General features: G+C 48.6%; 1 protein-coding gene across 2 annotated transcripts in view; it reads right to left on the bottom strand.

Moving 5' to 3' along the window:
* Window positions 1-14,845, bottom strand: part of HIP1 (huntingtin interacting protein 1) — a 46,852-nt gene extending 32,007 nt beyond the window's left edge. The window contains exon 1 of one of the 2 annotated variants that reach the window (XM_077311794.1): window positions 14,643-14,845. In XM_077311794.1, coding sequence (XP_077167909.1) covers window positions 14,643-14,819 — 177 coding nt within the window. In that variant the 5' untranslated portion in view covers window positions 14,820-14,845. Of the gene's footprint in view, window positions 1-68; window positions 320-14,642 lie in introns of those variants that run through there. The other variant, XM_077311795.1, reaches the window with a different exon arrangement.
* Window positions 14,846-16,757: the final 1,912 nt, after the last annotated feature.

Here is a 16,757-nt window from a genome sequence, read left to right as displayed (position 1 = left end):
CATGCCCCACCTGGCCCCGCGCAGCCCCCCCCCCCCCCATCTCATCTCATCCCCTCCCCGATCCTTACCATCTTGCCCACCTCCATGGCCAGAGGCGGCTGCCGGGGCCAGGACGCGCGGCGGGGCGGCTCCCTCCGGTGGCTACTGCCGCGGCGGCGCCCCCCTGCCCATGCCCGGCGCTGGCCCCGCCGATTGCCTCGCGACGTGCGCCCAGGGCGAGGGCGAGGGCGGGCCGCGACGGGAAGGGAAGGGAAGGCGGACCCCGGCGCTCGCCGAGAGGCAGCGGCGATGCTGGCGACCCGAGGCCGCCGCCGCCGCCGCCGCCGCGCCCAGGCGCCGCGCCAGCCGAGGGGAGAGGGCGGGAGCGCGCGCGGCCACGCGCCTCTGTGTGTATGCGCGCTTGGAATGACAAAGGGCCGCCGGCGCTGGCAGGCTCCGGCGCCGCTTCCCCCTCCCCGGAAGGGCCGCGGGTGGGCGGGGAGGGGGCGGGCAGGGCTCTCCCCGCGCAGATGCTCCCGCCGGGGGACGGGCAGGCACAAAGGAGGGCGCGGCGGGCGTCACAGCGCCCGGGGTCTCCTGCCTTCGGGGGGACCCGCGCCTCGCCTCGCCTCCCCTCCTTGCAAGCGGCGCTTTGCATGCACAAGGCAGACCGCACAAGGTGGGAGCAGCAGCAGCAGCCCGCTCTCCGCCATTAGAAGCAGCCGGCGACCGCCTTCCCGACTGATGCTGCGGATAACGGTAGGGAGGAGAAGAAGAAGAGCTGGCTCTTATATGCCGCTTTTCCCTACCCGAAGGAGGCTCAAAGCGGCTTACAATTGCCTTCCCTTTCCTCTCCCCACAACAAAAACCCTGTGAGGGAGGTGGGGCTGAGAGAGCCCTGATGTTACTGAAGAAGAAGAAGAGTTGGTTCTTATATGCCACTTTTTTCTATCCGAAGGAGGCTCAAAGCGGCTTACAGTCGCCTTCCCTTTCCTCTCAACACAACAGACACCCTGTGAGGTGGGTGAGGCTGACAGAGCCCTGAAAACAGGCTTGTCTGCACAGAATAGTTTATAGTCCAACATCTGACACAAGGGAAGGAACAACCGATGGCAAGAATGTGCCCGTATTGCACAAAGGGTGATGTGGCACTTTCCCCTGAGTGACAGGAAGCCAGTCCAAGCACCCACTTGGGTAACAGCCCATCAAGGCCTGGCCAGATCCCACTAACAGAAGGAGGGTGCTTATTTCTCCTTATAGATGGCCTGTCTGGCCTCTTCCACCTCTATGACTCTCTTCTGTTTATTCTATTCTACATTATTTGAAACACATTCCAGACATTTCAGAACGTTTGTCTTCTTATACAAGGGTGACACACATACATAAATGCACAGGTAAGGAAATGCACACGTGACATGGCTGTTCCCGCAGAATGAACTGAATTTTTATAGCTTCATCAGCCGAAAGCAATTATTGTAGATTAAAGGGCACCTCTGGAACAGGACCAAGCTTTTCCATGTAAGAGCGTGTTAGCTAACATCTGCTTCATTATTCCAACAATTAAAGTCTTGGGGTGTTCACCGACACCCCCCTGCCACAGGCATCGTAAGAAAAATCATAGCTGGAAGCCACACGGAGAAGCAAAAGGGAACAAATTGTGCAAGGAGCACAGAACAAGAGTAGAAAGCTCCCAGGATGCCCACGCCAAGCGGGGCTGAATGGGAGTTTGCACGGATATGCAGTTTCCCTTGCCATGAAATCCCAAGCAAGCTAACAGCCAGCTCCTCCCTAAACAGAAGCTGGAAAATACTCCCCTCCTTCTGCCCACATCAGAACAGCCTTGTCCAAGCTGCTGTGTTGGAAGGTCATTTAAGGAGACATTTTGTACAAGCTACCTGCCAAAGTGAACGCCAACTTGCACATGGCTTGACTGCAGCACACGAAGGGGGCTGAGAAACAGCCTCACTAGCTTGCAGCTGTAGCAGACACCTCGCCACAGGGCTAGGAAAATGTCTGGGTTCACAGGTGCCAGCCCTGTAAAGTTCCCTGTTTCCAAGGCAATAGCTGGAAGGCACACAGAATGCTGGCCTGCTATAGCTGCTATACAGCTGCTATAGCTGTACCAGTGCCCAGGATGTAAAGGAATTGAGCGGGAAGAGTCTGATCCTCCTTTTCTCATGTATTTTGCCGTTTCTTGTTCATGGTTCCCATGCAACACACTGATGACAGCAGAATATGACAGCAGACTCTAGGATTCTGGGACACTTTCTCCAAACCATTCAGAAGTTAGCTGGGAAGTGGAAGCAGGAGGTAAATCTAGTCTAGTGTAAACAGTAAGGTCTTGTGTCTCTTGTGGGAAAATAGGACAGAACTGTTCCCTCCCCAAGCAAATCTCACCTGGCTGAGATTCACCTTGATCACACACTCAAGTTGCAGCAGCAACAATGAATACATTAACTAGCAGATACACTATGGTGTAAACATTATTTATTTATTTATGTTTACATTTTTGCATAAACGAGAAGAAGCAAGTCACAGTTCCCAAGGGGAATTCTCCATCCCTCCCATTCTCGTCCCTCTGCTCCGTTTATAGGAAGACAGACCCTCTCACAAATGAACCCAAATTAAAGCAGCTGCCTCAAACTGCTGGTCCGAAGCTCCTTCAGGTTGCACGGGCTCACGGCAGGGAAGCTCCCTGACACACAAACCCGTTCACATCTCTCCATTCAACTCCCCCTGGGTTACGTGGGAAACAGCAGCCAACCATGTACCTCCCGCCTCTTTGCACTGGCATGAGATTCCACGGTGAGTGGGCAGAGCGGAGCGGACCCTTGTTCTACCAATGCTGCCATGTGTGTGGCTGAACAGGCTTTTCAGAGCCTGGAGAGACTGTGATGGTTTTCAAATAGGATGAGGGCAGGCCCTCAACTTCTCCTTAAAATATCCTAACCCAGGGGTAGTCAACCTGTGGTCCTCCAGATGTCCATGGACTGCAATTCCCATGAGTCCCTGCCAGCATTCGCTGGCAGGGGCTCATGGGAATTGCAGTCCATGGACATCTGGAGGACCACAGGTTGACTATCCCTGTCCTAACCTATTCTTCAAGCAGGCCATTTCTAGCTCATCGCTCACTTACAGTAGACTTTGGTGACAGCACCTAAGGCAGTTGTTGGTATGTGATCTGCAAGCCGCTTGAGGGAGGGGTGTGATAGAGAGAATTATGCTCCATCCATATATCAGGGCCACAAGTCATATCATGATCGGTGCCCCAGGGATGTCCAACAATCGTCCCAGCAATAATAGTTGAACGATCCTGAATATTTAGTTTATTTGTGGAGTTGATGGCATCTTCCTCAACCTCTCCCAAAAATCCCTTTTCTGAAAGCAGCCTTTGTTTCCTCAAAGCAATACAGTCCTATCAGTTTTCAAAAACTTTATGCCCATTTCACTCTGCCAGCTGCAAGATGCCAGGGTTGAGGAGGCATGTCCTCGCGATCAAGAGAGAGAAGAGGAGGAAGAAGAAGAGTTGGTTCTTATGTGCCGCTTTTCTCTACCCGAAGGAGTCTCAAAGCGGCTTACAGTCGCCATCCCTTTCCTCTCCCTGCAACAGACACCCTGTGAGGAGGTGAAGCTGAGAGAGCCTTGCTCGGTCAGAACAGCTTCATCAGTGCTGTGGTGAGCCCAAGGTCACCCAGCTGGCAGCCAGAATCGAACCCGGCTCACCAGATTAGAAGTCCGCACTCCTAACCACTACACCAAGAACAAAGTCAGACAATATGTTTTTTTACCCAGAAGGCATCAGTGCATGAGGTTATAAAAGGGAAGGGGAGACACAAGGTAAGGTAAAAGGAATAGGGTGTCCTGCAACCTCACATTTCAGTGGCCAGAAGAGACGAAGGGAAGGCTCTCTGGCGAGGATCACACTGACCCACTTACTGTGGCTGCCTCATTGTTTTCTCCTGCCACGTGATCTTGGTACAGCGGGACGGGCAAGCAGGCCTGGATCAACTGTAATGGTAAAGAAGTATCCTCTGCCCCTTTCACAGTTTTGTCCATGGTTGAGCTGACAAAGAGAAGCAACAGATGCAGAACAGTTCCAGGGTGGAAGGCTGCCAGCGCTCCCACACAGCACTTCCAAACAGCTGTTGTTCTCTGTGCACATCTGTTCTTCCTTCACCCCATCCCAACTGAAGGTCTTTTGCATTAAGCATCCTGAGGATCGGTGAGATTTGGCTGCCGGCGGTCCTCTGGTGCACATGCAGGAAAGAGGGATGGGCCAACATACTCTCTGACCAAGACTTCCTAGAAGACCTGTCAGAGATGAGCAACAGTTTGGGATCCCCAGGCCCCAAAATGCACAGCAGCTACACTCTGCAACCTCCTCTTGGTAAGCAACTGTGTTACAGCTGAGGACAAGCTAGCAATGATTTGTGGATTTGCTGTCACTACGTGTAGTCTTTTTCAGATTTATACATTTTCAATCCCAACCTCCCTCGAAGGAATTTGGGCAGGCTTGAATGCCTCTCCCCTCCTCTACTTGATCTTCACAATAACCACACTGTGAGCTAGGTAAGGCAGAGCGTGCGTGACTGAGTCAAGGCCCTGCAGTGAACTTCACAGCCGAGCAAGACATTCGAACCCAGATCTCTCTAGTCCTAGTTCAACCATCTCAGCACCTAGGCTGGCTCTCAAGTGCATCCTTCAGTAGGGAGTTTCGTTTGCCTCTGGTTCTGAGAGTTCATTTGCCTCTGGTTCTGAACTGCCAAAAATGCGCAGGGACGAAACAAGGAGAAAGCTAAGAGCCCTTGGAAACAATCTGCGTGATCAAGGATGAAGTATGTTGAGTGCCCTTCCCTCTCTGCCAGCAAGAGCAGGTAGAGAACCTATTCTTGGACTATGAGAACACTGCAGAAGTCTCCCTTGATAGCATTGTCCAATCTACCGATTGCCTTTTTTTTTTTTAAAGGAAAGGAGAAACAAGAGGCAGAGAGATCTCATGCTGTAATTATCGATCCCTGGCTATTTTTAACCTCCTTTCGCCCAGCGCGTTCTTGTCAAGACAGTCACAATTCTAAGCTTTGCGCAGAAGCAGTGCAGAGGAAGCAGCAACTTGAGCAATTTCTCTGGGAACTGAAGGAAAAGAAATCCCAGGCAAACACAGCCTCTCCTCCTTGCATTTTACCACTCCTATTTCACCAGCAGAGAGGCATTTCTTCCCCTAGAATGGTGGATGCAGAAAACCAGGTGCACACATTTGAGGGAGGGGCTCATCTTGCCACAAAGGTCCCTCGGAAATTCAGAGGGTTCCAGAGGGTCTCAAATCCCTGTGAAATGGGTCTGACCCATAGAAACGGAGAACCTCTTGGAACGCCGTCATCAGGTGTGCCAGCCTTCAGTGGCCGTCTCTCATAGTGCTCTTCAGAGGAAACGTTACGCTCTCACATAACTGGTCACAGACCCCATTTCAGCATTATACCAACAACACAAGTTTATTAAGCTGGCATCTCTCTCCAGCTAGGATGACTCTATGACCCCACCAGCTGAGCCCTGGAAGGCCTACGAATTCCCCACGCCCTCCCTCCCAAATCAATTTGGCACAATTTCTCTACTCTCCTTAATAGGATTAGAGCAAATGAATTATTCAGGAAATATTCAATAGTGTCAATTCCTCACACCGTCCCCTGAAATGCAGCTTTTGAGGCCACAGACTGTATTGGCTTGGAAAGGGAACTCAGCTGCCTCCAGGAAGTGAACAGAATGAAGATGGAGGCAGGTGTCCTGTTCCTTTAATAGAGGCTTAATGCACAGAAAGCGGCATCTGAAGCTTTTCATGGCGTGAAGTTATATACAACTATCTGAATATTGCCTGCAGACCATGCTAATATTAAAGAAACAGCCACAGGGACCAGTTTAATCATCTGCAAACCTAGGCAACACCTTAGAGTAGTCTGTAAAAACACATGGGCACAGCACATCCAGGAAATAAGCAATGTAGTTCTAGCCTTGGAAGAGTTTCCATTTTAAGCCAATTCAGAGAACCAGCTCTCCAAAGACAGTAAATGAGCAAGAACTTGCTTTTTTTTACTCTGCATGTACCAGAGAGGCAAAGAGCTCCCAGCTCTAAAATTGGGGGAAAGGCTCCTTCCTCAGCCTCCAGAAAATTATTCATTTTATTAATGGGGCACCCAGAGCCATAAGGAACCCTTGGGGCTTCCTCTTTCTCCTATAAGTGATTCTCTCATCAGCTTACCCACACATTTCAGGGTGGAGTTCCCTGATTAATGGGATTAATTCAAGTTAATTAAGTGGATGTTTCAAGCAGTCCTTTAAAACCAGACCAGTCAGACACATGGTTTCTATAAAGAAGCACAAGAGTTTTAAGTGTGGTCCTGAGTCCAGTTAATAATGGAAATCAACTCTCAAGACTAAGTGCTTCTTTTGCTGCGATGAAATCATGTTTCCCCAGCAGTAAAAGGTTTGTAATCTAGGAATCCCTTCCGTCCCTGTCCCCCACCCCCAGGCTGTGCATGGAGTACATTTCATTAGCTTCGCTCCATTCAGATCCTTTCCAAGAAAGCAGGGATCTAGCAGCAATTCTCTATGCTCCTGTAATCTCCTGGACTGCTCCAGCAATTCGGTAAATGTAGAACACTGTTGTCAATTCACCAATGGGAATAAAGTGGTGGGAACAATATTCAGCAGGCCTTTCTTAAATAGAACTGGTTGCTTGCCAGCTTCTGAACCCAATTCAAGATTTTGACTCCTGGGAGCACCCTTCCCCAAATGAGTCCTCCCATCTATAAGGAACTAGAGGAGGGACCCTATAGATTCCCTCTTTGCAGTGAGATAGTTCTACGGAGGTACAGAGAAGGGCCTTTTTAGAAGCAGCCCGTCTCTGAAAATCTTTAGCTAGGAAGCTGGCTTCTTGGCCTTCAGGAGGAACTGCTTTTCATTTTTAAAAAGAGGTTTAAAGGATTAGCCCTCAATTGTTGCACTGTTTGCATATGCCAGAGATCCTTATATATGTATTGCCAACTTTAATGGTCTGTAATCAATTTCCAGCCCGGATTCAGACTCCAGCAAGTCTCCAGAAACTCTTTCATTCACATAACTCTCCAAGGCCAGTATCTGATGCACATCGACCAGCTATTTGCTTTACCCTAATTCCACCTAAAGCAGCATTTACCAGTAATTTATCCGCTCAAAATGGCTTTTGCCTCTTTGAGGCAATTTCCCCAGTGGAAGGAGCTAGGGTAGACTGGAAACCCTTCAGAAGTGAAACCTGAGCACAGTTCAAGTGTTCCAAGATGGCTTGAGGCATCTGGCTTTCAAAACTGAAAGAGCCTAGCTCCAATCCGTGCCCCCCCCCCAACAGAACCAGCAAAAATGTTATGGGAGCAGGGAGAAGAAGAGACACAACATGACTTTCCCAAGCAAAGAATGCACCTTGTTGATTTTGAAAGAAGTAGTGAGCTAGACATTCCTGTCAATATGAACAGAAGATAAGTGCTCTGTGGATTTGAACAAGCAGGGCCCTACCCAGGCTTCCAGGTTCCTCCCCGGTCATGAACAGATATTTGGAAAGCTGCCAGATTGCAAGGGTTTTGACCTTCTATATCCATGTTTGTCATTAGTGAACCTCTTTCAGCAGGCCAATTTCACTCTTGACTGCCTCCTTCTCTCGGGAGCAGTCTAAGAAGAGACAATGGAAAAGCACGTCTTTGCCAAGCAGATCCACGCATCCAGAGTTCAAAGTCAGCCCCAGCATAGCAAGAACTTCAGACGGAGCAAAGGGAGCGTGTGCATGTGTGCTCACACAGGGCACAACAGAAACTTCCCCTCTCAGTTTCATTTATCCACAGGTGGAGTGGGTCCTCCATGCTCAGATCTTGACTGCAGAAAGTGATCCTTTTCCAGTAGCGGAACATGTTAACGGAACACACTTCCTCTGAAAAACATTTTTTGCAAATAAACAGGGAGGATAGAGGCCAAAGGAGGGAGCCAATTACAATCACTGCTTCACATTCCTTTCACAAAACACTCCCTAGTTAGAACCGGAAAAAAACAAACCTGAGAGGTCTTTTAAAAACAAAAGAGTTGTTGGGAAGCAACACAAGAGAATCTGAGAAAGCACAGAAGTCAGTTTTATGAAAGAAACCTTGCGGGATCAAGTGCTACTGGATCAGAGAGTCTCAACTATCTCTTCTTAGCCTTAGTAGCAACACTCCAGTCCTATGCATAGCCTTTCATCTGCGCTCTCCATTTCGGTGTGTCTAGCCTGAAATGCACACTTGCGTGCAGCAAAGCAAAACAGGAAAATTTTGACAAAGCATTACAGGGAACAAAAACCTGCCCCTTGAAATACTGCTGACAAAATCTCATCCAGGACCTTGGGGAGGCTGTAGGTGCCAAACAAAGACAATTCTCCTAGGGCTTTGGTTTGTTGCTTCACCACATGATTTTATTTTAATATTTCTATCCCTTTAGTGATTTTATTCTCCTGAGCTTCCTATACATTTCCACTTGATCTTCTCCGTGAAGCTTGCTCATTAAAATTATGCTGCTGTCTCTATTGTGATCTTTTATACAGTCATCTGAATATTTTAAGGCTTCCGGTTATGTTTCTATGCTCATGGCTCTTTGAGTTTCAGTAGCTCGGCTTTATTTCAATGACTGATTTATGACTATTGTTTCACTTAAATGTTAAGAAGCACGTTGGGCACTATTTGTGACAAGCGAAAGATGAAACGGTTCTAAATAAACAAGGAAGCGTCTATGCAGAAGCGTGCCATGCTTTTGTTTCTCTGGTAGCACTGGCAGTTTTGAGTTGGTCTCACAGTACTTGCACAGCCTGGTCAGTCCTAGAGGAGATCAGCCCTGACTGCTCCTTAGAAGGCCAGATCCTGAAGATGAAACTCAAATTCTTTGGCCACCTCATGAGACGGGAGGACTCCCTGGAGAAGAGCCTAATGCTGGGAGTGACTGAGGGCAAAAGAAGAAGGGGACGACAGAGAATGAGGTGGCTGGATGGAGTCACTGAAGCACTCGGTGCAAATTTAAATGGACTCCGGGGAATGGTAGAGGACAGGATCATTGTCCATGGGGTCGCAATGTGTTGGACACAACTTCCCATCTAAAAACAACACAGTACCTGCACAGCAACATCTTTTTGGTTTTCAATGTTCTTAAGAACAATACTCCACAAGGTGTCTGGAGAAGTATGCTAGACTATACTACAGAGTCAAAGCCCTCAGTGACTCCAAACATAAGTTCAGGCTTCACTTTGAGGCTGTTTTACAGGCATTCATTGGTAACCTGAAGTTTATTACTCTTCCTCCCTAACCTGCATACTGTAGTGTTCTCACACTGCCCTCATCCTCTGACCATCCGATCCGATTTGTTTAACCAATGAAGTCTTTTGGCCGACAGCCCATTCTCCCCTTCTGGGAGAACGTCAGAATACTCCAGAGAGTCTGGCCCAAGCAAAGATACCTTTGAATTGGCACACTTCACTCTACAACAGGGGTAGTCAACCTGTGGTCCTCCAGATGTCCATGGACTACAATTCCCAGGAGCCCCTGCCAGCATTTGCTGGCAGGGGCTCCTGGGAATTGTAGTCCATGGACATCTGGAGGACCACAGGTTGACTACCCCTGCTCTACAACCACCAACTCTCTCTACTCCTCCACATGTCTGACCTACACTGTCTTCACCCATCCCACTCATGTGAAAGACACTCCAAATGTAGAATCCCAATCCAATAAAGAACATGGAACTCAAACGTGCTTAAACACAACTCCAATTCCAAGGAGATACAACTTCGCTGTGCTTTGCACAGAAAACAGAGAAGCCATCATGTTGAGCAATGGGACCTTTGCACTGTAGTTCCACAGTCCTATTCCAGGGCAACCCATTATGTTGGCCAAAAATACAGGAACCACATAGAGAAATTTCAAAATCTGTGCAGCTGGACAGGGAAACCCAAACGTAAAACGCACTTAAAGCCCGCTGTGCATTCTCATGGCCAACTGTTCCTAGATCAGAAGTTCCAACATTTGTTTCCAAGATGTTCAGCTGCTTCAGCAGAGAATCTCAGGGTGCCTAGAATATGGCCCCAATCTGGGCACTAATAGTGATCATCTGTTGCCTTCTACTGGTGAGAAGCAGAACCACACAGCTAGACTGCAGGGTGAGAGCACCTGCACCCCAAGAGACTTCCTCTAGAACTGAACATGGGGTCACTCAAGTCATCGTGACCTACTGACCGTCACTCAGAAATGAGCACCACGGGAAACTGAACACCCTGCAGCAGCTGCAAGAATATTCTTAGGAAAAGTCATCTATGAAAAAGATACCATTAACTAAACCACATAGAAGGGTAGCTTGGATCCAATTGTCCTCTGCAGAGCAAATCACAAAGAGGATGTTTTAAGAGCAGATTACTGTTTGAGTGGTCTTCAAGGAGGAAGGCTTTGCATAATCTGTCCAATCTGCCTGGGAATTTAGATAGAAGAGGGATGGGATGCATGGAGGACATGCCTTTGTAGAGTTTACGTAGTAACACATGCCCAACCATTTCAACTGTGCTGGATTGACAAAAGCAAAGGCACTGGGAGCATCGAATATGTAGGTATCTCCGTCCTCAAAGGGCAGATGCCAAAAGATTAAGCTGGGCCAACGTGAAGGTTCTGTGGAACTTGGGGGGGGTTCTATGACATAAGGGTAGTTTGCTGGCACAAAGTTTTGGGTGTAGTTCCCCACTCATCTGCTCTCCTCAGCCGTGAAGGTGTGGCAAGTATTAAGCTTGCAGTCACTTTAGCCAAATTAATTGTACCCTAATTTCTTCCAATAATCCCCCTAGCCTTCCCTAGATGAGGACATGACATCTCAGACAAGGACCTCTCAATACCCTTCCTTCTCAGAAAACAGATTCTTTTGACATTATTAAACCTGATACTCAGATATTATCAGAATTTCTACTAGTCACTACCACAAGAGCTATGAAGTTTTGTACAAACTCCAATTGTGGGAAGCCAAATTTAAATGGTAGAAGTCCCCCCAAGCCAGCATGCTCGGGGGGGGGGGGGATAAATCGAAAAGTAAAATAAGTAAATAACCTAGACTATGAAATCACTCAATTTAAGCAGGCACACTACTCAAAGTGTACCTTGGCCTCCCCAAAGGGCAAAAACTAAGCATGCAAAAGCTCTTTAATGAGATACAGTACTTACTCCCCCCCCCAGGACAGCCCCATTGGCCAAGGCTGCACATTCTAGACAAAACCAAGCTACTTGTGCCATATTCAAGAGAGCTCTTAAAACCAGTTGCTCTACCAACCCTAACGATTTCCAGCAAGTTGCCTCATTTCTGTATGCTAAATATTTAATGTGCCATCTTCTGCTGTGTTACAACTGATAGTTGTTGACACCAGCTGCCAGAATAATGGAGTTATTCGCACAGCAGCTTACAGATCGGGCTTTCAAAGCCGCAGCCTTGCTACAAAGGAATTAGGTCATCCGGCAAAAGCGAGCGCCAGGCTGTGAAATCCACATATTAGGAAGGCACCCTAGGGACAGAAAATGAGAAACCACCATGGGGTTGACACTGCTGACCCCAAATGAGAACAGTTCATCTTTGCTGCCTTCCTACTATGCTATCAAGCAGATGACATCTCTTCCAGGAACTCCACCCGGCCCCATTAGCCCGTGTTGTCAGCTCTCCAGGGTCTCAGGCACACAAAGGCTTCTCCCAGCACCTGCTACTTCAGAATTTCCCGGCTTCCGTCCCTGGCATCTTGAGTGAAAGGTAACTGAAGATGCCAGGTACTCAATCCAGGAAATTCTGCAAGCAAAGCAAGTTCTCTGCCACTGAGCAAGTTCTCTGCCCTGCCCCTGTATTCCTTGAATGGTTGATTGTCTCATATCTACTGTTTAGAAAGGGAGATTCCCTGCTATGCTGAGTGGTCTATCAATTGTGGGGTGTGAATTTTATATAATTATACCTGCCTCTAAAGACCCTTTTGTCCTATGGTTCACATTTTTTCTTCTTCATGATCTCATTTATATATATCTCCCTGTGTAGTATCTGAAAACGTAAGTTCTAGCCCATGAAAGTATATGCAAAAATATATTTTTTAGCTTTTTAGGTGCTACAGAATTCCTTTTTAGTGGAGCCTAGCAGAAGATCCTCTCCTCCATCCTAAACCCATTATCTAAGAGCCTTCTGCCCTAGCCCACTACCAATGCTAATCCCTTGCATCTCTCAGTTCTGGAGCTAGCAGAGCTTCAGTCTTAATTCCCCACCACTAGTTCTCATGCTTCCTCCCCACTGTTTTCACCGAGCTGTAGCTCTTTGCCCGTATTGAGTCCATTTAAGACTGTTCTAAAATGATAAGATGGGCTGAGCACTACAGGCACTTGCTTCTGTCATATGTCATCAGATTTTGAATCATTAAATGAAGGCTTAAGGGGGTGGCAGGTTACAGTGGATGAGCGATTGGGATTTGAGTGTCCTGCATAGTGCAGGGGTCTGGACTAGATGACCCATGAGGTCCCTTCCAACTCTATGATTCTAAGTACCTGGATGCTAGACAAGAAATCCTTTGAGGTCCAAGGTAGACTAAATTAACAAATGGTTCAAAATAAGATGGAGATTAGTGGTGCAAATATAGTTTGAGGAAAATATTTTACTTCTCAACACACCTTGTTAAAAGGGCATGGTGTTTGCTGGTTCTGTAGCCCACTTCTCCCCCCCCTCCCCCCCCCCCCCCGCGCTTTGGGTTTTAGCATTTTCTGCATCTTCAGGAAATCTTCACCTTCCAAAAGCAATATTAGATGCAGCACAAAACGTGTGTCTGTTGTTCACTGCATACACAGAGAGTTCTTCACTCAGGGAGAGATTTTATGCCCAAGAAAGCACAGTCCTTCAATTACCTGAGGCTTGGGTTTAACAAAGGGGAGTATTCTCATCCTCCTGGGAGCTTCCCTAAGCCACCTGGCTGTCCATTGCCCCAGACAGAATGTAGAGACAGATGGACTACTGATCTGACCTAGTAAGGCAGTTTACATTTACCAAGTAGGCTTGAACCTCATCATCTCCAGGATTAAAATGCTTTGCTTAGTCCCATGGCTGTTAACTGTTAATGAAAGAAGAAAGGCAGAGTTTGTAGGGTGAGCATTTACTGCTCTCAACTGCGTGCATTTAGGATCTCATTCGGGAGACAGACACCTCTGCATAGTGGCCAATCAGACAGTAGCTAAAAACTAGAAGGTGAAATATCTAGCATTTCCGTTCGTCTCCTTTGTCTCTACTGGTGTCAACGCGATCTTTAAATAGCTGTTCAGAACAAATATAGCTGTGACGCTTTTGAGAGAACCTGACTTCCTGCGTACAAATTTAGCTTCTCAACAAAACTGATAGGAGACTATTTTCAACAGAGAAGGAAGAATGGGTAGGTGAGGGTTTTAAGGCCAGGATGATGTAATGGTTAGAGAGGAGGGCTCTAATCTGGAGAACTGGGTTTGATTTCCCACTCTTCCAAATAAGGCCAGTAGGGTGATCTTGGGCTAGTCACAGTTCTCTTAGAGCTCCCCCAGCCTCACCCTACCTAACAGGATGTCTGTTGCTGGGAAAGGAAGGGAAAGGTATTTGTAAGCTGATTTGGAATCCCTTTGGGTAGTGAAAATCAGTGTATAAAAAAAACCCCAGCTCTTTTAAGTAAGTTAGTGTTGCTTAATCGGGTTGTGGCTTCTGTAAGACTAGATAAGAAGCAGAAAGAGAATGTACCCAAGTCGAAATCTTTTCTTCAAGGCTGTTCCACTCTATTCTCCTTAGAAAGGCATGGTGTTAGCTATACATCATCCTATGTATATTTTATTTCTATCTGGCCCACACAAACTATCTGTATATTGATAAGAACTATATTAAGCAGAAGTGCAGCACAGTGGTCAGACCGTCTGAAAAGGAAGCCCTCACACCTCCCACAATTACAAATAACACTGTTTGGCAAAGTTATTTTCTATGAAAAGTATGGTCCAGCTATTTGAACGTGTCTGTTCTAACTGTGACACTGTCTCCCAATTTTTATTCAAGTGGGTTGCCATGGTCTGAAGCAGCAGAGTCCAGTGACACCTTTAAGACCAACAAAGTTTTATTCAAGGTATGAGCTTTCCTGTGCAGCCACACTTCCCCCGATACAATATATATTACATTCCTCAGATACAATATATTATAGTTTGCAGCCACACTTCCTCTGATACATTATATTCCTCTGATACAATATACTATACTGCATCTAAGAAAATGTGCCTGCATTGGACTCTGTTCTTGTTTAGCTTTGTGTTTTTAAAGGATGACCGCAAGACAGCAAGGCCGTATGGATTTATTTATTCAAAGCAAGCATTTAAATGCACTCTCCATCCCACACCTTCCTCCAAGGAGCTCAGGGCGACAACACACCCGGCCCTCACCTCCTCCTCCTCCTCTCTTCTTACACAACAACCCCGCAAGGGAAGCCAGGCGGAGGTAAGGCGTCAGCCCCAAGGTCACCCACAGCGAGGGGGGGGGGCGCGAGAGCCGAACGCGCTGACGTCACGACGCGTCACTCCCCGGGCCTCTCCCCTCCCCCTCCCCAGGAGTCTCCTCAGGCCCCCTCCCTCCCGTACCTGCCCCCGCTCGAACGCCTCTCTCTCGGCGGCGTCCGCCAGACCCGTCCCGCCGACAGCGGCCGCTGCTCCTCCTCCGGCTGGGGCCGAGGCCGGGCCGGAGAGTCCGCGGCGGCTCAGGAGCCCTTTGGGCAGCGGGCTGGGGACGTGCCTGACAGAGCCCCCCGGCCGCTCCATTAGCCGCCACGGGGCGATCAGGCGGCCCGCTCGACGGCGACACGGTTCGCTCCGCCCATTGGCCCGCGCTGGCTGCCACTCACACTCGCCGTGCGGCTATTGGACAGCCGGACGGCAGGAGGCGGTGTTTCAATCCGCGTCCCTGGCGGACTCGCCTCGCCGCTGAATTAGCCGCACGGCTTGCTGTTTCTGCCCATTGGTCCGCGGAGGGCATCGCTCGCCGCTATTGGGCAGATTGGTGAAGGAGGCGGGGTTTCGTGTCCTGATTGTTCCTCCTCCTTTGCCGCTCTCCTCCTGCCGTCGCCGCTGGAAGGGACAATTTTGGACACGCCCCCTCGAGCTAGCCACGCCCAAAGGAGGGAAACGGGGAGGATTTGATTGGCAGCGGCCGCAAGTCGCATCCAAGGCAGCCTGCTTAGGAAGAAATATAAACAGAAGTGCAGAAATACCTTCTTGAATGGGACTTTCTCTGATTACGTGCAAGATTACCTTCTGCGTCCCATTGCTCCAATTTGGCAATTCTGATGAGTGCCGGACCACGATCTTGGAGACTGGGATTTGGGATCCCGACTCTTCCTGGGAGCTTGCTGGGTGATGCTGGGCTAGTCACACCTTGCAACTCGCCTACCTTACAGGGCTGTTGTGAGCATAGTGGCGTCCCCTCTCCACCTCCACCCCAGCCACTGGTACACCGCTGGATGATGCTGGGCTAGTCACACCTTGCAACTCGCCTACCTTACAGGGCTGTTGTGAGTATAGTGGCGCCCCCTCTCCACCTCCCCCTCAGCCACTGGTACACCGCTGGTCAAAAATGTTATGGGCCATGCAAGCTCACCGAGGCCACCTCCTGCCCACCCCTTCCTCGTCTCGCCACCTTGTCCGTCCTCTCTTCTCTAAATGGGTTGCTTAGAAAGCTGCCCCCCTTTGTTTGGGGCCTGTTCCAGACGAAGCTAATGGACTTCATGCCGCCACAGCTGGGCCTGCACAAAGCAGCCAATTAATAATTGAAATGCTGGAAGCCCCAGAGGGCTGCGGAGGGGAAGCCAAGGAAGGAAAGCAGAGCTATGTGTCATTTCCAGCAGCGAGTGCGTGCTGGGCCAGTTCTAGGGGGCACTTCCCCCTTTCCTGTAAATCTCTCCTCAAAACCTCCCTCTTTTGCAAACTTTTGATTCTGACCCCTTTTGGTCCTCCTCCTGGGACAGAAAAATTGCATTTGTTCATATCCTCCCCTTTGTCAGCATTTTAAAATCCCCATTGCCTGCCTTTAGACTGTATGCTCCATGGGGCAGAGGTCTTATTTGCTAATGCTTCGCTCTGCATGCCAAAATGTAACCAGAGCAGATAATACGTTATGCAGTACTCTCTCCCACAGCTATTTGTCTGGCACCGAGCCTGTTGTTTTCATCCCCAGCCTAAGACTCTTTTAAACCTACCCAGGAGTTTTGTTCATTTAAATAAATTTTAGGCTATCCGTGCTATTGACACTGTGAGCCAGTGTGTATTTTAATCCTCCTGCTGCCATTTTAATATTTTTGTCTGGCTGTTCACAGTGGGGCTTGTGAGTTCTAAAATGTTTTTTTTTTTTCCTGCTGCACTTTTTATGGTTTGCATGCTTCAGTGTTGTTGTTGTTTTAAAAGTATGTGCCGCGATTCAACCTGAAAGAGCGTAGGATAAAAGTGACTTAAAGCAACAGGACCAACATCAGGTATACCATTCCTGGGCTGCATGTAGCCTGGGAGTTGTAGTCCCATTTTGATAATAGTGGGGGATGCAAAGAATGACAGGATGGATTGCTGGGACCTTGCTACGGTATAGCATTGCCAGATCCCCCCCTCCTGAGCTGCCGATGTGCAGTGGGGTGTGCATGTCTGTCTAAGATCCCCATTTGGGTCTATAACGACTTGAACTCTGCTGGAGTAGTGACCATCCCCTTGAAA

This window comes from Paroedura picta, chromosome 15, assembly GCF_049243985.1.
Source record: "Paroedura picta isolate Pp20150507F chromosome 15, Ppicta_v3.0, whole genome shotgun sequence".
Taxonomy (NCBI): Eukaryota; Metazoa; Chordata; class Lepidosauria; order Squamata; family Gekkonidae; genus Paroedura; species Paroedura picta.
The sequence above is the reverse complement of the archived record's forward strand: the minus strand, read 5'-3'. Positions and strand labels throughout refer to the sequence as shown.